This window comes from Theropithecus gelada, chromosome 2, assembly GCF_003255815.1.
Source record: "Theropithecus gelada isolate Dixy chromosome 2, Tgel_1.0, whole genome shotgun sequence".
Taxonomy (NCBI): domain Eukaryota; kingdom Metazoa; phylum Chordata; class Mammalia; order Primates; family Cercopithecidae; genus Theropithecus; species Theropithecus gelada.
Genome location: NC_037669.1, coordinates 194,061,194 through 194,088,112, shown reverse-complemented (window position 1 = coordinate 194,088,112; position 26,919 = coordinate 194,061,194). Strand labels below are relative to the sequence as shown.

The 26,919-nt window shown below is 40.1% G+C and overlaps 1 protein-coding gene, 1 non-coding gene and 1 pseudogene across 4 annotated transcripts in view; all 3 read right to left on the bottom strand.

The window, feature by feature from the left end:
* LOC112619643 overlaps positions 1 to 26,919 on the bottom strand; it is a 107,692-nt pseudogene that overhangs the window by 52,912 nt on the left and 27,861 nt on the right. The window lies entirely within an intron of this gene.
* LMLN (leishmanolysin like peptidase) overlaps positions 1 to 26,919 on the bottom strand; it is a 71,142-nt gene that overhangs the window by 25,919 nt on the left and 18,304 nt on the right. Inside the window, exons 6-12 of one of the 2 annotated variants that reach the window (XM_025377728.1) lie at positions 25,581 to 25,759; positions 21,991 to 22,096; positions 19,977 to 20,071; positions 14,948 to 15,065; positions 9,365 to 9,472; positions 6,379 to 6,455; positions 2,694 to 2,804 (exon numbers count right to left, since the gene is read on the bottom strand). In XM_025377728.1, the coding sequence (XP_025233513.1) occupies positions 2,694 to 2,804; positions 6,379 to 6,455; positions 9,365 to 9,472; positions 14,948 to 15,065; positions 19,977 to 20,071; positions 21,991 to 22,096; positions 25,581 to 25,759 (794 nt within the window). The remainder of the gene's footprint in view (positions 1 to 2,693; positions 2,805 to 6,378; positions 6,456 to 9,364; positions 9,473 to 14,947; positions 15,066 to 19,976; positions 20,072 to 21,990; positions 22,097 to 25,580; positions 25,760 to 26,919) is intronic. The other variant, XM_025377729.1, reaches the window with a different exon arrangement.
* On the bottom strand, positions 10,916 to 11,020 carry LOC112619816. The gene has a single exon (XR_003118318.1). It is a non-coding gene; the product is annotated as a U6 spliceosomal RNA (small nuclear RNA).

Genomic DNA, 26,919 nt, shown 5'->3' with positions numbered 1-26,919 from the left:
AACAAATGGTGCTAAAGCAATTGCCCATCTGTATACAAAAAAACAAACCTTGATCTAAGTCTCCCACCTTATACAAAACGTAAGTCAAATGAATCATGGACTTAAATGTAAAGTGTAAAACTATAAAACTTTTGAAAAAAACGTAAGAAAACTTTCAAGATCTAGAGCTTGGCAAAGACTTCTTAGACTTGACGTCAAAGACACAATAAGAGGACAAACTGAAATTCTGGACTTCGTCAAAACTAAAACCATTTGCCCTACAAAAGCCCCTGTTAAAAGGATAAAAAGACAAGCTATGAACTGGGAGAAAATATTTGCAAACCACATATCTGACAAAGGACTACTACCCAGAATACATGAAGAACTCTCAAAACTCAACAGTAAAAAACAATCCAATTAGAAAATTGGCTTAAGAGATGAAGAGGCTGGGTGTGGTGGCTCATGCCTATAATCCTAGCACTTTCAGAGGCTGAGGTGGGTGGATCACGAGGTCAGGAGTTTGAGACCAGCCTGGCCAACATGGTAAAACTCCATCTCTACTAAAAATACAAAAATTAGCCGGACATAGTGGCATGTGCCTGTAGTCCCAGCTACTCTGGAGGCTGAGGCAGAAGAATCGCTTGAACCCAGGAGGCAGAGGTTACAGTGAGCCAAGATTGTACCACTGCACTCCAGCCTGGGCAACAGAGCGAAACTCTGTCTCAAAAATAAAAAAAAAAAAGATGAAGAGACAGTTTGCCAAAGAGGATATATAATTAGCGAGTAAGCACATGAAAAGCGGTTCAACATCATTAGACATTAGGGAAACACAAATTAAAACCAAAATAAAATATCACTACACTCCTATCAGAATGGATTAAACAAAAAATCATGACAACGCCAAATGCTGGCAAACGTGGAGAAACTATATCACTTACACGTCACTGCTAGGAATTAAAAAGTTTGGCAGTTTCTTACAAAACTAAACTTGCAATTACTTAATGAGCCAGCAACTGCATTCCTGGCACTTTTTCTGGAAAAATAAAGATATATGTTCACACACAAACCTGTACATAGATGTTTATAGCAACTTCATTCATAATAGCCCAAAACTGGAAACAATCCAGATGTCCTTCAAAGTGTGAATGTTTAAACAAACTGTGGTATATCACACTGCGAAATATTAATCAGCCACAAAAAGTCAAATTATTGATATATACAACAACCTGGATGAATTTCCAGAGAATTATGCTGAGTAAAAAAAGCCATGCCCAAAAGTTCACATACAATATGAATTCATTCACATAACATTTTTGTTGTTGTTGTTGTTTTGTCTTTTTTGAGATAGAGCCTCACTTTGTCACCTAGGCTGGAGTACAATGGTGCGATCTCGGCTCACTGCAACCTCTGCCTCCTGGATTCAAGCTGTTCCCTGCCTCAGCCTCCTGAGTAGCTGGGGTTACAGGCGCCGCCACCATACCTGGCTAATTTTTATATTTTTAGTAGAGATGGGGCTTCACCATGTTGGCCAGGCTGGTCTTGAACTCCTCATCTCAAGTGACCCACCCGGCTCGGCCTCCCAAAGTGCTGGGATTACAGGCGTGAGCCAGCCTGGCCAAGATGGCAAAATCCCGTCTCTACTAAAAATACAAAAATTAGCCAGGAGTGGTGGCGCACGCCTATAATCACAGCTATTCAAGAGGCTGAGGCACGAGAATCGCTTGAACCTGGTAGGTAGAGGTGGCAGTGAGCTGAGATTGCGCCACTGCACTCCAGCCTGGGCAACAGAGTGAGACTCTGTCTCAAAATTTAAAAAAAAGAAAAGAAAAATTCAGGGAAAAAAGGATGTTTGCATCTGTACTGAACATGGGCACTTTTTTCCTTGTCATTTTTCCCTAAACAATACAGTATAACAACTATTCCCATAGCATTTATATTGTATTATGTATTATAAATAACCTAGAGGTAATTTAAAGTATACAGGAGGACATACACAGGTTATATGCAAATACTATTCCATTTTATATAAGGAACTTTTATGTAAGCATCTATGGATTTTGTTATCTGTGGAGTCCTGGAAGCAATCCTCCATGGTTACCAAAGAACAACTGTATTGTATATATGTCTGATATATGTCTTATTGAATATATGTATACGTCTGTATTGTATATATGTATATGTCTGTATTGTATATATGTCTGATATATGTCTGTATTGTATGTATGTATGATATATGTCTGTATAGATGATATACAGATAGATGTCAAACTTACTCTGTATTTTTTAAAAGCTTGCTAGGTGATTATGATACGCATCTGGATTTGGAAATTCCTATTCAAAAGTGCCTTTTTTTGATACTGAATCAATATTTGCATCTATACTTACAGGTGCATTCTCTGAAGAAAACAACACAAACGACAGAGGAAACAAAAGGTTTGTAAAATATATATATTTATGAGTTATAATAAGCTGAACAGAAACGTTCATGGCTCTGGGCCCCTCACTGTGGATCTCTTTAGTATATGATTAAAAACAATACTCAGCTACTTCTTACAATCTTACTACCAACCATCTACAGGTGGTTTTCTATATATTGTAAAATTGAACTGCTCAGACTACATTTTGAAAATAGTTAGCATTTTAGGCTTGGGATAAAGCATAAAATCAGAAAGGAACTGTGTAATCAATGACACTGTGAGGAAATGCATTCTTACTTTTGTCTCTGCTGATCAATCCAGAATTTACAGCTCTTCCTGACAAAGTCACAGCCCATTCCTCGGCCCCAGTCTAACTTCTCAGCCATGCTGTAATTTGCTTTATACCAGCTGTGGAATAAAAAACAAAGCAACTTTTATTGCTGTCCTTTTAAAAACAACTCTAGCATAACAACTGAGAATCTCAACAGCGAGCACCTTAGGACCTTGAGAAAGACTTTGGAGGCCACCACCATAAGTGATGATTCTTGCAGAGCAGGGACTGCTACACAGGGATTCAATAACCAGGCTTATGATGAGGTATTAAATACTTTTACATTTTTACATAACACAACAAAACACGTTTCTATTGTAATTTTCACTTTATTTTACTTTGAGACAGGGTCTTGCTCTGTCACCCAGGCTGGAGTACAGTGGCACGATCCCGGCTCGCCGGAAGCTCTGCCTCTTGGGTTCAGGTGATTCTCCTGCCTCAGCCTCCTGAGTAGCTGGGACTACAGGCACCCACCACCATGTCTGGTTAATTTTTGCATTTTTAGTAGAGACGGGGTTTCACCATGTTTGCCACACTGGTCTTGAACTCCTGACCTCAGGTGATCCACCCGCCTTGGCCTCCCAAAGCACTGAGATTACAGGTATGACCCACTGTGCCCAGCCTATGTCCAATACTTTTTAAATGTCCTAGCTGGGTGCGGTGACTCACACTTGTAACCCCAGCACTTTGGGAGGCTGAGGTGGTTGGATCACTTGAGGTTGGGAGTTCGAGACCAGCCTGGCCAACATGGTGAGACCCTGTCTCTACTAAAAATACAAAAAGTTAGCCAGGTGTGCGGTGGTGTGTACTTACAGTCTCAGCTACCTGGGAGGCTGAGGTGGCAGGATCACCTCCGCCCAGGATCATGCCACGGCACTCCAGCCCAGGAAATAGAGTGAGACCTTGTCTCAAAAGAAAAAGTTCTAACAACAGAAAAAAGAAAGTACTGACTGAGTTTCCAGACAAATTTAATCGAAGGCAATCAGTTTGTTTTAGTTTGTATTTATTTTCAGAGACAAGATTAGCTTGCAAAAATTATAAAATTATACAAAGTAGTCTCTTACCTATATGTATTATATTTTGTTCCTTTAGCATTATCAAAACAGCAAATAAAAACATAGGCTCAGGGCTGGGCGCAGTGGCTCATGCCTGTAATCCCAGCACTTAGTGAGGCCAAGGTGGGTGGATCACTTTAGCTCAGGAGTTTGAGACCAGCCTGGGCAACGTGGTGAAACCCCACCTCTATAATAAAAAATGTAATAAAAAACAATAATATTGAAAAAAAAATAGGCTCAAAAGTTGGGGAGATAAGAATTATCCCCTCCACTTATATCACCTTACTACAAAATCAAACAAATATGTAATGTAGCATCTTCCAAAACTTCTCTCCGGTCAAAGAACAAAGCTCTCACTCAGAGAGAAGCTGAAGGAGTCGCAGCGCTCCAAAGCCAAAATGCCTGCAACTTCTGCAACTACAATGTGAGTTACATTCCCAGCTACCTTGGTGTCACAGCAAGGTCAAACTGTCCAGACAGTGACAGTGCCCCTAGTGCTGTCTACTAACAATTATTTTAGCAGGTGCTCAGGCTCAGAAGCCCTTAGCCCTATGAATAAAGTGTAGAGTAAGTAGACTCCTTTGTGAAGGTGCATGTTGGTGAGCGCAGAATATCCTATCAGCGCTGTTATTCCATCACCAGGTGGGCACTCCAGCTACACATCATGAGACCCTCTTGATAACCGTTTCTTTGCAGCTCTTTCCGTATTAGCAGTCAACAGTTATTAAGCATTTGTCACATGGTAGGCACTTTGTTAAATGAAGGCTACAGTAGTAAACACAGAAACTGCTCTCATGAAGATCATGATCTAGTAGAGAAGACAGATACTAAAACAAAACATTTGAAGTGTGATGAGTATTCCAAAGGAGAAGTATATGATGCTAACAGGAACATAGTAACAGAAAAACCTAAGTTAGTCTGAAGAATTCGGAAAGGTTTTTCTGAGGAAGCAACTTTAGCTAAACTCAGAAGAATGAGCACTAGTGAGGGAGTAGAGGGGGCTTTAGAAACAGGGGTTTCTGAGTAGTATTAGTGAGTTGTGAAATCCACTTAGCAGATCTTGATTAACATTTCTCTCTCTTTAAAAACTCAATACGATAAAGGACTGCACTGAGGCAGCAAGAGTAAGTCTTGTTTCATGAGTCTTTAGCTCGGTTTTTTGTATAATGCTCACACTTAGTTGGCACTTACAGTGTGCCAAGCACTGTACAAAAGGGCTTTACAAATATTAACTCATTTAAGTCTCATAAAACTCAATGAGATATGCTGGGCACGGTGGCTCATGCCTATAATCCCAGCACTGTGGGCAGATCACCCGAGGTCAGGAGTTCCAGACCAGCCTGGCCAACATGGCGAAACCCCATCTATACTAAAAATATAAAAATTAGCCGGGTGTGGTGATGCACACCTGTAGTCCCAGCTACTCAGGAGGCTGAGGCAGGAGAATCGCTTGACCCTGAGAGGTGGAGGTTGCAGTGAGCCAAGATCACATCACTGCACTCCAGCCTGGGTGATAAAGCAAGACTCCGTCTCAAAAAAAAAAAAAAAAAAAGAATAACCTCTATATGTTTAAATCCTTACACCTCTTTGACCTCTCAACAGTGAAGGTAGTGTCAACAATTTTCATGGTTTTAATGGCACCTCTGCCATTAATTTTCAAATTTGATTCAATTTTCTAATTTTCTCTCAGACTGTCTTAGAAAGAGTAAGAGGTAACAATGCTTCTACTAAAGCAGCTTTAATTTTTTTTGATATGTAGGGGTTGTATAAAAGATTTCATGTAAAAACAGTATTTCTGCCAGGCATGGTGGCTCATTCCTGTAATCCTAGCACTTTGGGAGGCCAAGGCAGGAGGCTTGCTTGAGCCCAGGAGTTTGGGACCAGCCTGGGCAATATAGTGAGACCTTGTCTCTACTTAAAAAAATAAACTAAACAGTATTTCATGGCTTCACCTGAAAGTTCCACTGTTTTATTTTAAAAAAAAAAAAAGTAATTTAAAAATTATTTGGTCTTTTCTTGATATTGGCTCAGCCTCTGCTTATTCGAAAACAAATAATATCAGGGATTTTGTCCTAATTAGTACTATGTCTCAGGGCCTCAAACATTTATTGTGGCCAGGTGAGGTGGCTCAGGCCTGTAATCCCAGCACTTTGGGAGAGGTCAAGGTGGGTGGATCATTTGAGCCCAGAAGTTTGTGAACAACCTGGGCAACATGACAAAACCCCATCTCTATTTAAAATACAAAAAATTAGCCAGGCACAGTGGCACGTGCCTGTAGTCCCAGCTACTCAGGAAGCTGAGGTGGGAGGATTGCTTGAGCCCGGGAAGTCCAGGATTAGTGAGTCCAGACTGGCACTGCACTCTACCCTGCGCAACAGGAGTGAGATCCTATTTTAAAACAAACAACCAACAAAAGTATTTATTGAATGAATGAATGGAGTTGGTATGAATAATGGACAGCTAACTGTACAAGATTCAAATAATTAATAAGTATATTTTGCTTCAGCATAAAATGTCAACATTTTCTTAAGCTATGAGCTCAGTATTAATTTCATTTTAATAAACAATTCATATCCCATTGTCACAGCTGTCTTACCCAGTGTCCTCCATTAACGCCAGAGTGATCCGAGAGAGTACTCGATTCTGAGTGTGAGAACCAGTCATCGCTTCGTTCTGAAAATCACCAACAGAGTTTAACTGGAAAACGAGATTCTCTGCAACTCCTAATACTTTCTGTAATTCCTCTGATATATATATTTAAAATATTCCAACTGTGAGAGGCTGACAAGACATTCATTTAAAAGTGGTGAAATACATAAACTTTTAAAATGACTAGACCGAACCTTGAAGTGAAATCTACTTTCTGCCCTAAGTGTTTCCACTGTGTACGATTCCCTTGGAATGGCAGGCAACTGGCATTTAGAACTCTGTGATGAATCAAGATAAATCTATATGGAAACAGAAACACTACAGAAATATTATACTCTCCAGGTAAGCAAAGTGGGTGAATGAGGCAAACGCACAGATAATTTTGGGTCAGGGAGAACCGCTGTCTGAATGACACTGAAAATGTTTTCATAACCTTCAACTCTGTGATCACAGAAACATGTGCTAACATGAAAACAAGTGTGACAGAGTCACGGGGTAAATGGACTTCCTTGAAAGGTCTAAAACATCATCAAGCTCTACCATCTACCCAAAATTTTAATTCATATCATACAATTCCTATCAGGAGGTCACCTAATGATGAGGACTTCACTGCCTCTGACGGAGCTTATTTCATCTTTGGACAGTTCTGAGTATTCTTTAAATCTTTCCATTGCACACCAGATGGCCATCTCAAGTACTGTGATACCATGCTTTAAAAAAAAAAATAGTTCAAGGACACAAAATTGATTTGAGAGAAATTGATGTCATTACTACTCTCAGAGCTTCTGCTGAAAGGCACAAACTTTCATTTCTGGCCAATCTTCAGCTTTCTTAAGGGAGTCACTTGAGAAAATTTCTTAAGGAAAAAAAAAAAGCCAAATTTCCCATGGAAAGAAGAAATGTGCGTGTCTTCTGTAAGTTTCCATCATTGTTACTTTGACAGTAATCACAAGCATTCATTTCATTCCTTCCATAATTTTATTAACTTTAGGCATGATGTATATAAGCTGCAACTATCTATTTAAGCAGATCTCTAAAAATAAAAAGATACTGGTTCTTATTTGGACATGATCTTTCTCAGCCAGGCTGGTCCTCCCATCTGTCTATTGTGGTCTTGAGCTGCACGGGGAGGGGAAGAGGCACAGACGACAGCCCCTCCACTGCCATGTGGAGCACAAGAGGAACGCCTGGCTCCACCGTGCTGGCGGGCTGGGTGTTCCTTCTAATATCCTTCGCTAAGGGAATCTTTTCTCAACATGGCTTGATTAGGTCCTGTGGGTTTGACTGCTTAGTTGAACCTAAAAACACCAACTGAAACCCCATCCTGGGGTATCACAGATATAAATAAGTTGCTCATTACATTTTCTAAAATACAAAATTTAAACCATAATTGTTCATTAACAGAACTGTTATGCTACATTCATATAGAAAAAACGAGTAGATCCAAGAATACAGTTTATTCTGTGAAAGCATGTGTTTCTGCATGTGAATGAGCTCACGTGAAATTAGTAAATAAGGGAATGGCATCAATATAACATGGAATCACGTTGGTTCGTTGATTTTCCCTGCATGTGACTATTTTGTGATGAAGCCTAAACACAAAGTATACTAAGATAGCCAAACACAGCAATACAAAAATGCTGTACTGTGTACAACGTGTTGCTCGGTGTAGCCAGCGACTCTGCGTGCAAATGTTTACTGTATGATTCTCACAAGTCTATGTACATTTTACCCCATCCTCAATACGCAGATTTACAATCCCCCATGCAGCTACCATGGGTTATTATTACTGCTGATGCTGAAGGTAAAGAAATGCTAGAGTAGCCAGGCACGGACGTGCACGCCTCTAACCCCACACTTCGGGCCGCTGAGGCGGGTGAACTGCTTGAGTCCATGAGTTTGGGGTCAGCCTGGGCAACATGGTGAAACCATCTCTACTGAAAGTACAAAAAGAAAATTAGCTGGGTGTGGTGGCACATGCCTGTATTCCTAGCTACCCAGGAGGCTGAGGTGGGAGAACCATTTGAGCCCAGGCTGTTGAGGCTGCAGTGAACTGAAATCATGCCACTGTACTCTAGCCTGGACAAGTGAAGTAAGACAGAAAGAAAGAGAAGAAAGGAAAGAAAGGAAAAAGAAAAGGAAAAGGAAAGAGAAAAAGAAAAGGAAAAGGAAAGAAAGGGGAGGGAAGGAAGGAAGGAAGGAAGAAAGGAAGGGAGGGAAGGAAGGAAAAGAGAGAGAAAGAAAGAGAAAGAGACACACAGACTAGAGCAGGCTGGGTGCAGTGGTGTGTGCCTGTGGTCCCAGCTACTTGGGAGGCTGAGGCAGGAGGACTGCTTGAGCCCAAAAGAGTCCGAGGCTGTAGTGTGCTATGATCGTACATGTGAACAGCTGCAGCACTCCAGCCTGGATGACACAGTGAGGCCCTGTCTCTAAAAAATATAAAAATTTTAATTAAAAAAATACTAGAGTAGATACAGGACTTCATTTATTGAAAATCTAATGTCTTTTTAAAACTGAGCTCAGAGTTCCACATGACTTATTTGTTGCTGTTATTGATCTGTTTACTTGTTTTTCCTACAAGTCTTGTTATTTTTCATGTCCAATTTTGAAGAAAAAGGTTTTTCAGGAAAGCATACATTGCATTATAGCAGAAGCACCTATAGTGCCTTGGAAAAAGTGAAAAAGTTGCATAAATATGTGAACCCATTAAAAAATAAACAATTCTGCATGTGTTTGCACATACATACATAACATTTATGAAAGTATATACAAAAAATGTAAAGAGTGATTATACCTGGAAAGTGCATCTGGACAGCTGAAGGGGTAAAGAGACCTAAACATTTTTCAGTTTATAACCTGTTTGAATAACTTTTACCATAATTATGAATTATTTTCATTAAATAAAGTCTAGTAAAATTTAAAAACAAACTGACCTCTAATAACCTTTTCTCCCAATGGTTGAGCTCAGTACCCATACCACCTTGATTTTCAAGTTCCATTCCCTCCAGAACTGGACAATCAAAATGTTTTCGTGCTTCCTCCTAAGAACCAGAAAAAAAATCGGAAACAAATATGTTACAAAAGCACTGTTAAGATGGTGGCAAACTTCTCATCACATGAATACAATAAGTTAACATTAAAGACTTACTTCGTTGAGAAAAGAGAATTTCTTTTTAAAATATGGTTTTTAATATAATTAAATATTTTGATGCAGTCACACTCTTCTTTGCTAGGAAATTACTACTTCTCTTAGCATCTTTTCTTCTCTCTGAAGATTTTCACTTTTGTACCATATAGTGAAAAAATGTTATGGACTAGGATGATTGACAGTTGTAACTCATGTCAATAACAATTTAAAATTTTTTATTTTATTTTAAATTGACAAGTTATAACTATATATTTATGGAGAACAGAATGATGTTATGATTTATGAATACAATGTGAAATAATTACATCAAGCTAATACAGCCATCATTTCAAATACTTATTTTCTGTGAGAATATTTAAATTTACTCTCAGTAATTTAAAACTGTGCAATACACTATTATTAACCATATTCACCATGCTGTGCAATAGATCTCAAAAAAAAAGAAAAAAAAAGTGTTACTCCCGTCTGTGATTTTGCACTCTTTGGCCCTCACCATTTTCCCCACCCCAGCCTCCATAACCACTACCCTGTGCTTCGGAGTTCAGTAGTTTTAGATGTCACATATGAAATGTGAAAACATTAGGTATTTGTCTTTCTGTTCCTTTTTTAGCACCATGTTCTCCAGTTTCACCCATGTTGTTACAAATGACAAAATTTCCTGCCTTTTTAAGGCTGAATACATTGTGTTAGTGGTGTCAACTTCCTGTGCAGTCCGCCGATATCTGTGTATAACTTGATTTCTCCATAACTTAACTATTAATAGCCTTCTGTGGACTAGAAGCCTCACCAATAACTGCACAGTCAATTCACACATATATTGTATATTTTATGTATTATGTACTGTATTCTTACAATAAAGCTAGAGAAAATAAAATGAATATATTCACTGTTCATTAAGTGGAGTCGGTCCTCATAAAGGTTTTCATCCTTGTCTTCACGTTGAGGAGGATGAAGAGGAGGGGTTGGTCCTGCTGTCTAAGGGGTGGCAGAGGTGGAAGACAGTCCACAGATAAGTGGACCTGAGCAGTTCCAACCTATGTTGTTCAAGGGTCAACTGTATAAAATACACTTTCTTTAGTCATTCATCTGCTGATGGACGCTTAGGCTGATTCCGTAATGTGGCTACTGTAAATAGTGCTGCACTGAACACAGGAGTGCAAACATCTCTTCAACAAACTGGTTTCAAATCTTTTGTGTAAATATGGAACAAGGACTGTTGGATCATATGGTAATTCTATTTTTAGTTTTTTGAAGAACTTACAGTTTTCCGTAATGGCTGTACTAAATTATACTATCTCCACATCCTCACCAACACTTCTTATCTTTTTTTTCTTTTTAAAATATGGAATACTTCACGAATTTGCATGTCATCCTTGCACTGGGGCCATGCTAATCTTCTCTGTATCATTCCAATTTTAGTTTTTGTGCTGCCAAAGTGAGCCTTCCTTTATCTTTTTGATAACAGTCATCTGACAGGCATAAAATGACATCTCATTGTGCTTTTAATTTTCATTTCCCTAAGGATTAGTAATGTTGAGCATTTTTTCATGTACCTGCTTACAATTTGCATGTCTTCTTTTGAGAAATGTCTATTCACGTCCTTGGCCCATTGATAAATGGGCTATTCTTACACAGCTGTTTGCATTTCTTGTATATTAACGCCTTTTCTAATGTATAGCTTGCAAATATTTTCTCTCAATTTCTAGGTTGTCTCTTCACACTTTTGTTTCCTTTGCCGTGCAGAGGCTTCTTTGTTTGATGTAATCCCATTTGTCCACTTTTATTTTTGTTGCCTGTACTTTTAGGGTCCAATCCAAAAACTCATTGCCCAAACCAATGTCATGTAGTCGTCCCCTTATGTTTTCTTCCACTAGTTTTACAGTTTCTGGTCTTAAGTTTATTTAATATATTTGGAGTTGGTTTTTGTATATGGTGTGAGATAAAGGTCAAATTTCATTTTTCTGCATATGGACATCCAGTTTTCCCTATACCATTTATTGAAGAGACTTTTTCCCATTGTGTATTCTTAGCACCTTTATTAAACATCAATTAACCATAATTGGTTAATCATAATCAAGTCAATAATCATAATGTATTCTGTTCCATTCATCAATGTGCCTATTTTTATGCCAGGACCATAACATTCCTTTGCCAGTTGACCAATGGCCATTCCTTTGCAGTACAGTCTGAAATACTGCAAAGCTGGAGGCATCACACTGCCTGAACAGCTTTGTTCTTTTTGCTCACGATTGCTTTATTTTTTTTTTCTTTTCGGTGTTTTTGTGGTTCCATATGAATTTGAGGATTTTTTTTCTACTTCTGTGAAAAATGACATTGGAATTTTGATAGGGATAGCAATGAACCTGTAGACTGTTTTGGGTAGCATGGACATTTTAACAATACTAATTCTTCTACGCCATGAACACAGGATACCTTTATATTTATTGTGTCAATTTATTTCATCTAGTTTTCAGTGTACAGGTCTTTTACTTCCCCAGTTAAATTTATTCCTAAGAATTTTGGTTTTTTTTTTGTGGGGGGTAGCTATGGTAAATGAGACTGTTTTCTTGATTTCTTTTTCAGGTAGTTTTCTGTTAGTATATAGAATACTACTAATTTTTGTGTGTTGATTTTGTATCCTGCAACTTTTACTGTATTTATTAATCCTCACAATTTTTTGATGGAGTCTCTAGGGTTTTCTATATATAAGATCACGTCATCAGCAAACAGAAACTATTTCACTTCTTCCAGTCCTATTTGGATGCCTTTTATTTATTTCTATGGCCTGACTGCTCTTGCGATGATTTCCAATACTATGCAGAAGTGGTAAGAGTGTTCCAGATCTTGGAGGAAAGGCTTTCCATTTTTCACTAATAAGTATAAGGTTTGTTGTGGGTGTCTCTTATATGGCCTTTATTGTGCTGAGGTACCTTCCTTTTGGACCTAATTTGGTTAGTTTTTAATCATAAAAAGATGCTGAATTTTGTGAAATGATTTTTTTGCATCTATTGAGATGATCATATGGTTTTTGTCCTTCATTCTGTCAGTTACTGATTTGCTATGTTCAGCCATCCTTGCACACTGGGGATAAATTTCACTCGATCATGATGGATGACCTATTTAACATGTTGTAGAATTCAGCTTGTTAGTATCTTGTTGCAAAATTTTTGTACTTATGCTCATCAAGAATATTAGCCTGTAATTTTCTTTTCTTATCGCCTTGTCTAAATTTGTTATTAGAGTATTGCTGCCCTGGTAAAAAGAGTCTGGAAGTAATCCCTCCTCCTCAATTTTTTGGAAAAGTTTGAGAAGGACTGGATTATTAGTTCTTCTTTAAACATTTAGTGAAATTCAGCAGTGAACTTGGTCCTGGGCTTCTCTTTGATGGCAGACTTTTATTACTGATTCAATCTCATTACTCATTATTGGTCTGTTCAGATTTTTTATTTCTTCATGATTCAGTCTTCATAAGTTGTATTTGTCTAGGAATTTGTTCATTTATTCTAGGTTATACAGTTTGTTGGTATATAATTGTTTATAATAGTCTCTCATGATCCTTTGTGTGTCTGTGGTTTCGGCTGTAATGTCTCCTCTTTCATTTCTTATGTTATTTGCATCTTCTTAGTCTAACTAAAGGTTTGTCACTTTTAGCTGTTCAAAAAATCTCTTCTGGCCAGGCACAGTGGCTCACACCTGTAATCACAGCACTTCAGGAGGCTGAGGCAGACAGATCACCTGAGGTCACCAGAGCTCCCTCTGTTGTGATACATCTTAGGGTTAGTGGTACCATTTCTATAACGACTGATCATTTGGAGTCTGTATTAGTCAAGGTTCTCCAGAGAAACAGAACCAATAGGATGTGTGTATACATCTACATATATGTACACACAGAGAAAGAATGAATATGAGATGAGGGGAGGATGAAATTTCCTTTTTTCTTTTCTTTCTTTTTTTTTTTTTTTTTTTTTTTTGAGACAGGGTCTCACTCTGACCAACATGGTAAAACCCCGTCTCTACTAAAAATACAAAAATTAGCCAGGTATGGTGGCGGGCGCCTGTAATTCCAGCTACTCGGGAGGCTGAGGCAGGAGAATCACTTGAACCCAGGAGGCAGAGGTTGCAGTGAGCCGAGCTCGTGCCACTGCACTCCAGCCTGGGCGACAAGAGGGAAACTGTCTCAAAAAAAAAAAAAAAAAAGTTGCTCAGTAGAATAAAACCTTGCTCACTGGGTTCTATCTGTCCTTTAGTTAGAGATTTCCAGAGATGGGAAATAGCCCAAGAGCAGTGCAAAACTTTGTAAGTCAGAGAGCTGTACAAAATCAAGGAAAAGGGGAAAGGAGAATAGCCATGGTACCCAAATATTTGGCCCAGATATTCCGGATGTTTCTGTGAAGGTGTTTTCTTGAATGAGAGTAACATTGCAATCAGTGGCCTCTGAAGAAAAGATCACCTTCCATAATGTGGGTAGGCCTCACCCAACCAGGCGAAGGTCGGAGGAGAACAAAGACCCACCTCCCCTGAACAAGAAGTCATTCTGCCTTTGGACTCCAAGGGCAACTCTCCCCTGAGTCTCCAGCCTGCTGGCCTATCCCATCAGATTTGAACTCGCCAAGCATCCACAGTCATGTGAGCCAAATCCTTGAAAGTCATCTCTTGGCCAAGTGTGGTGACTCATGCCTGTAATCCCAGCACTTTCGGAGGCTGAGGCAGGAGGACTACTTGAGCCCAGGAGATTGAGACCAGCCTGGGCAACATAGTGAGACCTCATCACTACAAAAAAAATAAACAAAATTAGCTGTGTATGGTGGTGTGTGCCTGTAGTCTCAGCCACTTGGGAGGCAGAAGTAGGAGGATCACTTTGGCACAGGAGACAGAGGTTGCAGTGAGCTGAAACCACTACACTCCAGCCTGGGTGACAGAGTGAGACCCTGTCTCAAAAAAAAAAAAAAAGAAAAAAAGAAATCTCTTCCTCCCCTCCTCTCTCATATTCTTTCTCTGTGTATACATATATGATATATACACACATCCTATTGGTTCTGTTTCTCTGGAGAACCTTGACTAATACAGACACCAAAGAAAATGATCAGTCATTATAGAAATAGTACCAGTGGTCCTAAGAGGCATCACAACAGAGGAGGCACTGGCCTAAAGCACTGGGTGGGATAGGCGCCGTGAGAGCCATTGACAAGTTTCCATTTCCTCAGATTTCTCGTGGCCCGTAGCTTTATTGCACAGCCTTTATATGACTTTTCCTACTATAGGCTCTAAAATATTATAAGTTCTTAAACAATAATGATGAGTAAAGAAAGGACCACAGTAAAGGAAAAGAACAGATGGCTCATGAGACGTGAAGTTTGGTAATACTTACAACAACACGAGGTGTTACCAGGAGATACACGGTGTGACGAACTATCTTATTATCTCGAACATCCCATAATCTCTCCACTTTCCGAACTACTTTATCACTCCATTGATATAATCCAAGACTGTAATTACAGAATTAAAACACAATTATTATTGAAAATTCACCATTTTAAATGTAAAAATATTTACATTTACTGTAAAAAGTCTTTATAAATATCAATATGAAATTAAAATATTTGAGAACCTCCTATGTACCAAGTCCAAGCAAAGTACTTGATAAGTATTTTCCTTTCTACCTTTTTTTAAATTTAATTTTTTGGTTGGGTGCAGTGGCTCACACCGTAATCCCAGCACCTCAGCAGGCCGAGGTGGGAAGATTGCTTGATCCCAGGAGTTTGATACCAGCCTAGGCAACACCGGAAGACCTTGTCTCTACAAAAAATTTAAAAATTAGCTGGGCGCAGTAGTGCAGGCCTGTGGTCCCAGCTACACAGGAGGCTGAGGTCAGAGAATCACTTGAGCCCAGGAGGTTGACGGTGCAGTGAGCCATGTTCGTGCCACTGCACTCCAGATGGGGTGACAGAGCAAGACCCTGTCTCAAAAACAAAATAAATAAAATAAAATAAAATAATCCAGGCATGGTAGTGTATGCCTGTAGTCCCAGGTACTCACGAGGCTGAGGCAAGAGGATCACTTGAGCTCAGGAGTTCAAAGCTGCAGTGAGCTATGTTCATATGGCTACACTCCAGCCTGGGTGACAGAATGAAATCCAGTCCAAAACATTTTTTTCAATTTATTTTTTATTTTTTGTTGAGACAAGGTCTGCTATGTTGCCAAAGCTGGCCTCGAATTCCTGGCCTCAAGCCATCTTTCCACCTCAGCCGTCAAAGCTCTGGGATTACAGGTGTGAGCCACTGGGCCTAGCCTTGATAAGTATTTTCAAATTTCATCTTTTCAACAACCCTATGAGATTTTCATCACTATTCTGCAGATAAAGAGACAAAAGTTCAGGGAGATGAAGTAACTTGTTCAAGTTCACATAGCTAGCACTTGGCTAAGATGATGAATTACTTCCTTTTGACAAGTATACAGGATAAAATGAAAGCAAGTTCACAGATATCCAAGGATATAAGGAAACATAACCAACAAAATGCCATATTAATTTAGTGGGAAAGTAGAATGTATCTAATAACTGTGCTGTGAAGCTGATTATTCATTTAGAAAAAAAAAGGTTAAATCCCTTTTTCACCACATACAAAAATAAATTCCAGAAAGATATAAGCAAAAATGACAGAGTAAAAATCTCTCAAATTTCTCTCCTCTATGAAAGCAATGAGAAAACTACCCAAATTGGTGAAATCAACTTTTTAAACTTTGGAAATTAATCAAAGATTTATAGCAATGCAGAAAGCATTTATTCATGAAAAATGGACGAATCTCTGTAGAACAGGAGCAGTGCGGTGCGTTTCCATGCCCGCTCTCCAGCTTTGGGGCAGCCTTGAAAACCGACAGCCCACACTCATGGTGAAAACCAGTAACCTGACAGCCACTGTAGCAGGCAGAACAGGGTTAATTGGGAAAATGAATTTTAAAACATGCTCTAACTATACATCTACAAGAGATATAGTTTAGACTAAAGAACACAAATAGCTGGAAAGTAAAAGGATAAAAAGATATACTACATAGGCCAGGCGCAGTGGCTCACACCTGTAATCCCAGCACTTTGGGAGGCAAATCGCTAGAGGTCAGGAGTATGAGACCAAACCTGGCAAACATGGTGAAATTCCATCTCTACTAAAAACACAAAAATTAGCCAGGTGTGGTGGCCCATGCCTATAATCCCAGCTACTTAGGAGGCTGAGGCAGGAGAATCGCTTGAACCTGGGAAGTGGAGGTTGCAGTGAGCCGAGATCACGCCGCTGCACTCCAGCCTGGGTAACAGAGTGAGACTCCGTCTCAAAAAATAATAATAAAATAAATTTAAAATAAAAATAAAAAACTAGATGAGCATGGTGGCACACTCCCGTAGTCCCAGCTACTCAGGAGGCTGAGGTGGGAAGATCACCTGAGCCTGGGAAGATCAACACTGCAGTAAGCCATGATCGTGATTGTGCCACTGCACTGAGCCGGGGCAACAGAGTGAGACCCTCCCTGCCTCAAAAAAAAAAAAAAAAAAGGGTTAAATCCAGCATAAAGATATAACAATTATAAACATATATGCACCTTACAAAAGAATCCCAAAATACATAAATCAAAAAAATTTTCAAATGCATTGAAGCTATAAATGTGAATAAATCAAATAATAATGTACTGGAATAAATTTAGGAGAATATTTTTACAATCTTTTGAGGCCTTAAGCAACAAAGAAAAAAACATCTGGGTACAGTGGCACGTGACTGTAGTCCAAGCTGCTTGAGAGACTGAGGCAGGAAGCTTGCCTGAGCCCAGGAGTTCGAGACCAGCCTGGGCAATATAGTGAGACTCTATCTCAAAAAAGAAAAAAAAAAAAAGATAAATTTAATGATAAAAAACTTAAAAACTTTTCCATCCTGGCTAACACAGTGAAACCCCGTCTCTACTAAAAATACAAAAACTTAGCCGGGCGAGGTGGCAGGCACCTGTAGTCCCAGCTACTCGGGAGGCTGAGGCAGGAGAATGGCGTGAACCCGGGAGGCAGAGCTTGCAGTGAGCTGAGATCCGGCCACTGCACTCCAGCCTGGGTGACAGAGCGAGACTCCATCTCAAAAAAAAAAAAAAAAAAAAAAACTTTTCTATACATGGCAAAAGTATGATAAATGAAGTAAAAAAATAAACAACCAGGAGAAATATTTATAATAAGCATGAAAAAGGAGTAATATCTCTAATTTATAAAGAACTTCTACAACGTGATTAGAAAGGGAAAATTAACCTAAAAGACTGGACAAGGAAAATAAATAGGCAGTGTACAAAGAGAAAATGCCAATGGCTAAAACCACACTATAGTCCTGGAAATACAACAATGAGATACCATCTTTTAATCCATCAAATTGGGCTTAAAAAATAAAAAAGATCTATAATATCCAATACTGATAAAGTGGTAACAAGAGCACTCATACACATCTGGTGGGAATGTGCTTTGCTATACCTTTTTTAAAAAAAAATGTAACATGGCAGTTTCTATTAAAATTTATAGTGTAAACAGATTTTAAATCGGCAATCCCAGTTTGGGAAATCTATCCTGCATACATAAAAGCACTGCTACAAAAGTAACATATTTATCTATTATAGAAAATTACAATGGACATCAATTTTTATTTTTCCCTGTAACCTAAGTCATTTTTTTTTCTGGCTTATTCCCTAGACTACTTCTACCATTTTCCCTATAAATTTCTCATTCTCAGCAAAACAACAGAAAACATAAAGACGGTTTTCTTTTCCAATACTGTTTCATAAAAATTTCAAACATAGGCCAGGTGTGGTGGCTCATGCCTGTAATCCCAGCACTTTGGGAGGCTGAGGCAGGCGAATCACCTGAGGTCAGCGGATCACCTGAGGTCAGGAGTTTGAGACCAGCCTGGCCAACATGGTGAAACCCTGTCTCTACTAAAAATACAAAAGTTAGCCAGGCGAGGTGGTAGGCGCCTGTAATCCAAGCTACTGGGGAGGCTGAGGCAGGAGAATGGCGTGTACCCAGGAGGCGGAGCTTGCAGTGAGCGGAGATCATGCCACAGCATTCCAGCCTGGGTGACACAGCAAGACTCTGTCTCAAAAAAAAAAAAAAATTCAAAAATGCAAAACATTAAAAGAATTGTTTAATAAACACCCTTATAATCAATAACCAGCTCACCTAGATTCTGTAATTAACATTTTGTTGTATTTGTTATCACGTATCTGTTCATGTACCCATGCCTTAGAGAAATTATTTTTAATTCCTGTTTTTCCATGGCAAGGCAATGTTTACACATAAGCAGTGAACAAAGCCAGACAGAAAATAAACAGCTTTGGCCGGGCGCGGTGGCTCAAGCCTGTAATTCCAGCACTTTGGGAGGCTGAGACAGGAGGTCAAGAGATCGAGACCATCCTGGCCAACACGGTGAAACCCCGTCTCTACTAAAATACAAAAAATTAGCCGGGCGCGGTGGCGGTGCCTGTAGTCCCAGCTACTCGGGAGGCTGAGGCAGGAGAATGGCGTGAACCCGGGAGGCGGAGCTTGCAGTGAGCTGAGATCTGGCCACTGCGCTCCAGCCTGGGCGACAGAGGGAGACTCCGTCTCAAAAAATAAAAAATAAAATAAACAGCTTTTACCTTATTAATCACTCCAATCTCTCTTTACCATTCATACTTCAAGATTAACAGTTTCCCCAAATACAGTTAAAGCCAAATCCAATTCTTTACATCTGTAACAACTGAATGTATTACTCCATTATCTTCATTTTTACTGGAAGGCTTCTCTTTTTTTTCCTTGAGACGGTCTTGTCCTGTCACCCAGGCTGGAGTGCAGATGCATGATCACAGCACACGGCAGCCTCAACCTCCTGAGCTCAACTGATCCTTCTGTCTCAGCACCCCAAGTAGCTGGGACCACAGGCGCATGCAACCATGCCCGGCTAATTTTTGTATTTTTTTGTAGAGACAGGGTTTTGCCATGCTGCCCAGCAGGTTTTGAACTCGTGGGCTCAAGCAATCAGCCCAGCTTGGCCTCCCAAAGTGCTGGGATTACAGCCATGAGTCATTGTGCCTGGCTGGAAGGTATGATGCTTTTGAGGAATATCCTCAATGCAAGCAGGCACTGCAAATTAGCAGCTTCAGAATGGTCCTTGTGTGTGGGTATCTCTCTCCTCCTTACTTACACCATCATGTAATATTGCCTATCTCACAAGTTATGTTTTCTATAAAATGGCCTCTTATATCCCATGTTGTTTTAATATCTACAATTTCCTTAGGGTTGCCATGAAGACATTATTATTTATGGCATCTAATATGCTGTGATTCTCAGATTCTAGTCTTAGCACCCTCCTAAAAGAGGAAAGCAAGAACAACAACAACAAAAATACCTATAATTAAAAGGTGGGAGGCCGTCCGCAAATCTTGAAGTGAGAGGATTTCCATCTTTGTCATGGTAGAATGCAAACAGCCCAGCAGAGAAACCCTATAAGAAAAAGTTCAAAATGTCTTCAAGTGAAAAATGTCAAGGCTGATTACAGGCCTGAGATCAAAGGAGAGCACTGATACTAACTGGTTCATAGAAGCCCCACACTAGTGCTTCCGTAGGAATTTCTCATACGTTGGAATTGAACAACAATTTAGTGTTCCATATTTATAAATTTTAAATTCTAATTACTTGAGGTAAATATTTCTAACGAGAAATTTTCTTTTTTTTTTTTTTTTGAGATGGAGTCTCGCTCTATGGCCCAGGCTGGAGTGCGGTGGCCGGATCTCAGCTCACTGCAAGCTACGCCTCCCGTGTTCAGGCCATTCTCCTGCCTCAGCCTCCCGAGTAGCTGGGACTACAGGCGCCTGCCACCTCGGCCGGCTAGTTTTTCGTGTTTTTTAGTAGAGATGGGGTTTCACCATATTAGCCAGGATGGTCTCGATCTCCTGACCTCGTGACCCACCCGCCTCGGCCTCCCAAAGTGCTGGGATTACAGGCTTGAGCCACCGCGCCCAGCCTCTAACGAGAAATTTTCTAAAACACATTATATATTTTACATTTATATTCAGTATAAATACTATAAACATCAATTACTGTCCTATAATTATATTTCCAGGCACCATCAGAGTTTTAAAACCATAAAGAGCAGCAACTGCTGTGTTTTTAATTCCTGTCTGCTGTGTGGGTGTGTGTGTGCGTACATTATGAAATGGTTCTCAAAGTCAGTCTGCATTTTAAAGTTATTTTGGCCTTCTTATATATATAGAAGAATCCTCCCAAAGCGCTAGGATTACAGGCGAGAGCCACTGCGCCCGGCCCTTCTTCCTTTTTTGAGAAGGTATCAGCTATCAGGTGTCAATTCCGAACAAGAGCTGGACCAGAGCTGAAAAGATGGAAGCAGTACACTGAGATGCATGGCCAAGACTGACACTTGCCTACAACAGATAAATTTAATTAAAAATTACTAGGAAGATAAACATTCGTATGTGTTCAAATATACATGTAAAAAAGTATTTAGCTGACTATTTCCTTTCCTTTAATTTGAAGAAGTGGTAGTCATTACTACTGCCTCCCTATAAGGATATTCACACGGTTATCAGAAGCAGCAGCCGAAGGGCCAGGCGCAGTGGCTCACGCCTGTAATCCCAGCACTTTGGGAGGCTGAGGCGGGGGGATCACTTGAGCCCAGGAGTTCAAGACCTGCCTGGGCAACATGGTGAGACCCTGTCTCTACTAAAAATACAAAAATTAGCAGGGCGTGGTGGTGCATGCCTGTGGTCCCAGCTACTCTGGAGGCTGAGGTGGGAGGATCATTTGAGCACAGGAGTTTGAGACCAGCCTGGGCAACATAGCGAGACCTTATCTCTAACACACACACACACAAAAAAATTAGCCGAGTGTAGTGCATGTCTGCAGTCTTAGCTACTTGGGAGGCTGAGGTGGGATCACTTGAGCCCAGAAGGTTGAGGCTACAGTGGGCCATGATGGGGTCTTAAAAAACAAACAAAAAAAGGTGGCAGCAGCCCAGGGCTCTGCCATATCTATATACTTTCATAGGCCTTTCAGTATCGTTAATTCTTCAATCTTAGAATTTTAAAAGAGCAAAAAGCTTTATAAATCTTTCTGTTTGTTTGTTTGATACAAGGTCTGCCTCTATCACCAGGCTGGAGTGCAGTGGCACAATCTTGGCTCACTGCAACCTCAAGCTCCCTGGGCTCAAGCCATCCTCCCACCTCAGCCTCCCAAGTAGCTGGTACCACAGGTGCACACCACGACGCCCTGCTAATTTTTGTATTTTTATTGAACATGAACCTAGGAATCTACATCATCTTAAAATGGAATATATGTATAACAATGAGAACACACTAAGCAGAAAATCAGGGCATGAAGGAGAGAGCAGTAACGGTAGAATTTACCAGGGCATGAATAACCTCATGTTTCACTGTGGACAGCATCCCAATAAACTCCTGAGGCTGGGTAGAGATCATATTTGGACACAGGTTAGCATATCCTGCTATTGGCCTGTCAAAATAGACATTGAATTTTTAAATTATATTCCAGAACAATATTTATTAACATTTACTTCTCCATCAAATACTGCTCAAGGACAGAAAAATCTTCGCAAAATATCAAATGTAATTTTGTACCATCACTATCTTTTACTTTTAAGACATGTATCCTCTGCCCTCCTATGGCATGGCAAATCAATACCTGTTTCCACAAAAGGACACAGATGACTATACTTTAATGCGAATTTTTGAAATATATCAATATAATACCCAAAAAAGAATGAACTGAAAGGCTCAAATTCCAACACTATTTTACTTGCAAAATCCATATTTGACTTCAGCATTTCAGTATATCTATGGGCACAGAGACAAGCAGGTAGAGAGGAAAACAGTTATCAAATGGGGCAATAAGTGAATGGTTCAAGTTGCTGAAAGTCGCTGACCCTTCTTATCTGTTTGCTATTCCCTTTCTCCTGCTCCAACACTGCCTACATTCACATAAATATTTCTACCTTCCCATCGCCTTCTTCCAAATTCTACACCCTTTAGAATCTACACACTTCTGCATCTCTCTCTGTGCCTAGAACCTGAAAGTCCAAAGGCAGACTAGGACTCAAGAGTCCAGAGTAATTCAGTTCCACCATGCGCCTCCCTGTCTTTCCAAAGCTGTGGCCAATGAACATTGCTGATGAACCCCAAGCTCAGTTCTCCTACCACTGTCTTAACATTTTACATAGAAATACCACAAAGCTCATCAAAGTTAACTGCCTATTTACAAAGTACATTTATCTTATTTAAATTGTTAAATATTGTATATTTTCTTCATAGGAAATAGCAATAGACTTAGAATTAGAGAAAGTATGAATACAATTCATTTATTTAAAAATTGCCACAGTGACCTCTAAAATATAAAATGGATTTCGCTTCCAGGCTTAAAACCCTTCAGGGGCTTCCTACAGCACTTAGAAGAAAACAATCCTGTCTGCCTGTCCAAGCACCTGTCCCCCAACAGTGTCCACTGAGGGGGCTCCTGAAGCAACAGGCGCACATGGCTTCTGCCTTCACGAGCTCTCCCCACATCTCTGTATTTGGCAACAGCCTATCAATGTTCAGCTAACGTTTCACTTTTTCAAAGCGGTCTTCCTTGCTCAATAGATCCACAAGGTGTTTCTCTTTTATTCTCCTCTACGTTACAACACTCTATTTATTTTCTACGAAGTATTTATCATACTTTGAAATCACATATTTTTTGCAGGAACATTTAATACCTGTCTCCCTCTGCAATCCGTAAGTTCCATGAGGCAGGTACACATCTGTATTTTGTTTACCTCGTCTGTTGGCCACTCAAATATTCACGAAATGAATTAATGCAATATAGCAATTGTGAAGGAAGGTTTCACTTTCTTGAAAAAGAAAAACTTAAGGCCAGGCGCAGTGGCTCATGACTGTCATTCCAGCACTTTGGGAGGCCAAGGCAGGTGGATCACCAGAGGTCAGGAGTTCAAGACCAGCCTGACCAACATGGCAAAACCTTGTCTCTACTAAAAATACAAAAATTAGCCAGGCGTGGTGGCGCACACCTGTAGTCTCAGCTACTCAGGGGGCTGAGGCAGGAGAATCACTTGAACTCAGGAGGCAGAGCTTGCAGTGAGCCGAGATTACGCCACTGCACACCAGCCTGGGCAACAGAGCGAGACACCGTCTCAAAAAAAAAAAAAAAAAAAACCTGAAGATACTGCTTTTTCTTCTAACAAATCTAGGAGAAGCTAGTAGTAACTAATTCATATGTATCAAAGGACCATTGCTGAGGCGTTAAACATCCATCTATCAGTCAAAACACGAGCTGAGGCCAGGCACAGTGGCTCACACCTGTAATCCTAACACTCTGGGAGGCCGAGGCAGGCAGATCACCTGAGGTCAGGGGTTCGAGACCAGCCTGGCCAACTTAGTGAAACCCCTGTCTCTATTAAAAATACAAAAATTAGTTGGGTGCAGTGGCACACACTTGTAGTCCTAAATACTTGGGAAGCTGAGGCAGGAGAATCACTTGAACCCAGAAGGCAGAGGTTGCAGTGGGCCAAGATCCTGCCATTGCACTCCAGCCTGGGTGACAGAGTGAGACTCTGTCACAAAAAAAAAAAAAAAAAAAAAAAAAGACTAGCTGACTCCCTTTGAAGTCAGCTAATCTCAAATCTAATCTCACCTAGATTTGAGAATGTTACATACAATCTATTCTGAGACATATGGCAATTCCTGCTGCCTTTAATTGACTTGTCTGGTGTGTGACAGGCAATCTTCTGCATATATAACTTTTCATTTCAAAGCTGAGCTGCTTCACGGGAAAGTTTTTGAAATCTTTTGTAAATAAAGAGAACTCTGAATTTCTAAGTGATATTTAGCTAAGTGAATTACATATAACAAATTATACGACAATTAGATGAATAGTCATTATTAACACCTTTCTTAACAGTTTTAGCACATAAGTCCTAAAATTAAAGTTCAAATTGTTTCCTTAGAGTGGTAGTCACCTGCAAAGAAAATTCTCTTGACAGTGGACTTCTTCTTCTTCTTCTTATTATTATTATTATTATTATTGTTTTTTGGACACAGGGTCTGGCTCTGTGGCCCAGGCTGGAGTACAGTGGCACAATCACAGCTCTCTGCAGCCTCTGCCTCCCAGGCTTATGCAATCCTCCCATCTCAGCCTCCTGAGTAGCTGGGACTACAGGCGCACACCACCACGCCTGGCTAATTTTTGTGTGTTTTGTAGAGACAGAGTTTCACCATGTTGCCCAGACTGGTCTCAAACTCCTGAGCTCAAGTGATCCACCCGCCTCAGCCTCGCAAAGAGCTGGGATTACAGGTGTGAGCCACTGTGCCCAGCCATTTTGTTTTTTCTTTTTTGTGGGGGACAAGGTTTCACTCTGTTGCCCAGGCTGGAGTGCAGTGGCATGATCACAGCTCACTGAGCCTCAACCTCTCAGGCTCAAGCAATCCTCCCACCTCAGTCTCCCGATAGCTGGGACCACAGGTGTGTGCCTCCATGCCTGGCCAATTTTATTTTTTGTCAAGATGAGGTCTCACTATGCTGCCCAAGCTGGTCTCAAACTCCTGGGCTGAAGTGATCCTCCCACCTCAGCCTCCCAAAGAGCTGGGATTCCAGGTGTGAGCCACCGTACTTGGGCCACTTGACAGTAGACTTTTTCTTTAGAATTTTGGCAAAAACAACAGGCTCAAAATGGAAGAGGAACCGCAGGGAGAAAAGTCAAACGAAGTGCTTCACTTTTCTTTCACTTTGACTAAAAACTTGGGTTATCACATTAATAACAGTCTAATCACGGCCTCCTAACCACACTCCAAATCCAGGCAGCATGCTATTCCTGCCTACCAGAGGCAATCTGGCAAATCCAAGATTCCTGCAATCTTAACACTAAAAACAGTTTGCTTTAAAAGTTCCCATACTCGATCTTGGAAACTAAGTCCCAGAGGAAATTTACCTGTCCATGTCTGCTTCCTGCTGACAATAGGCTGCATAAGAGATGATGTTCTCTTGGCTGCACCTCTCGGTGGCCAGAGCACCAACGTAAAGAACAAAGTCTGCGTCTGAGATGCCTTCTTGGTCTGGCACACCCACTGCTCGATGAGGCCACTTACCACCGCGGTAGACCCTGCATTGCTGCACCCACGGGGGACATCAGAAAGCCAGAACAGACACAAAGTTAGATGTAGTGGCATTTAATCTTATAGTAAAATCTACACTATAAACACAGTACAATTTAATCTTTATTATCCCTAAACTTTTATCAAAAGCCATACCTCCCTGTCCACTCAATACTTAGCTCTAATTCTGAATTTATTTTACTGAAATGTCCACTTTGCATAAATGATCATAAACCTATAACTTCAATTAAATAATTGGTATTGACAAAGGAAGGCCAACCAAACAGGATGCTGAAAAGACAGAAATATAAAAGGTTTTAAAACTCTGAAACTAGATGAAGGGATTTCCCTAAAAGAAACTTTTTTTGTTTTTTCGCAACTTTCTTTGAATCTATAATTAATTCTAAACTAAATGGTAAAAAAAAATTTATCTAATAGAAATATATTTCCTATTATAATGTAATTCACATCTTGTTAAAAATTCAAATAATATAGGGTAGGAGTCATCTCCCCTTGTTTCTAATCTTCCAAGCAAATCTTTTATTATTAAAAACATTTTCTTTTTGAGGCAGAGTCACTCTGTCACCCAGGCTGGAGTGTAGTGACGTGATCTCGGCTCGGCTCCTGCCTCAGCATCCCAAGTAGCTGGGATTACAGGTGCCCACCACCATGCCCAGCTAATTTTTATATTTTTAGTAGAGACAGGGTTTCACCATGTTGGCCAGGCTGGTCTCGAACTCCTGAACTTGTGATCTGCCTGTCTCGGCCTCCCAAAGTGCTGAGATTACAGGCGTGAGCCACTGTGCCCGGCCTAAAATATTTCTTAAATATATATAGACGGGGTCTCACTATATTGACCAGGCTGGTCTCGAACTCCTGGCCTCAAGCAATCCTCCCATCTTGGCCTCCCAAAGTGCAGGGATTAAGGGATTACAGGCATGAGTCATGGCACCCTGCCCAGCAAATCTTATTTGCCTCTGTAATGGTCACTTTTTTGAAAGCTACTTCTATCAAAATTCCCAAGTAATCATAATCTCCAAATTAGAAACAGAAAAATCAGTAAATTATTATTTTAAGGTGTAAGCAATGCTTGTAGAGAGAGGAAAAAAAAACAACAAATTCTCATTTCATTTAATAGAAAATACACATTGTTTATTCTTCCTTCTCTAACACATG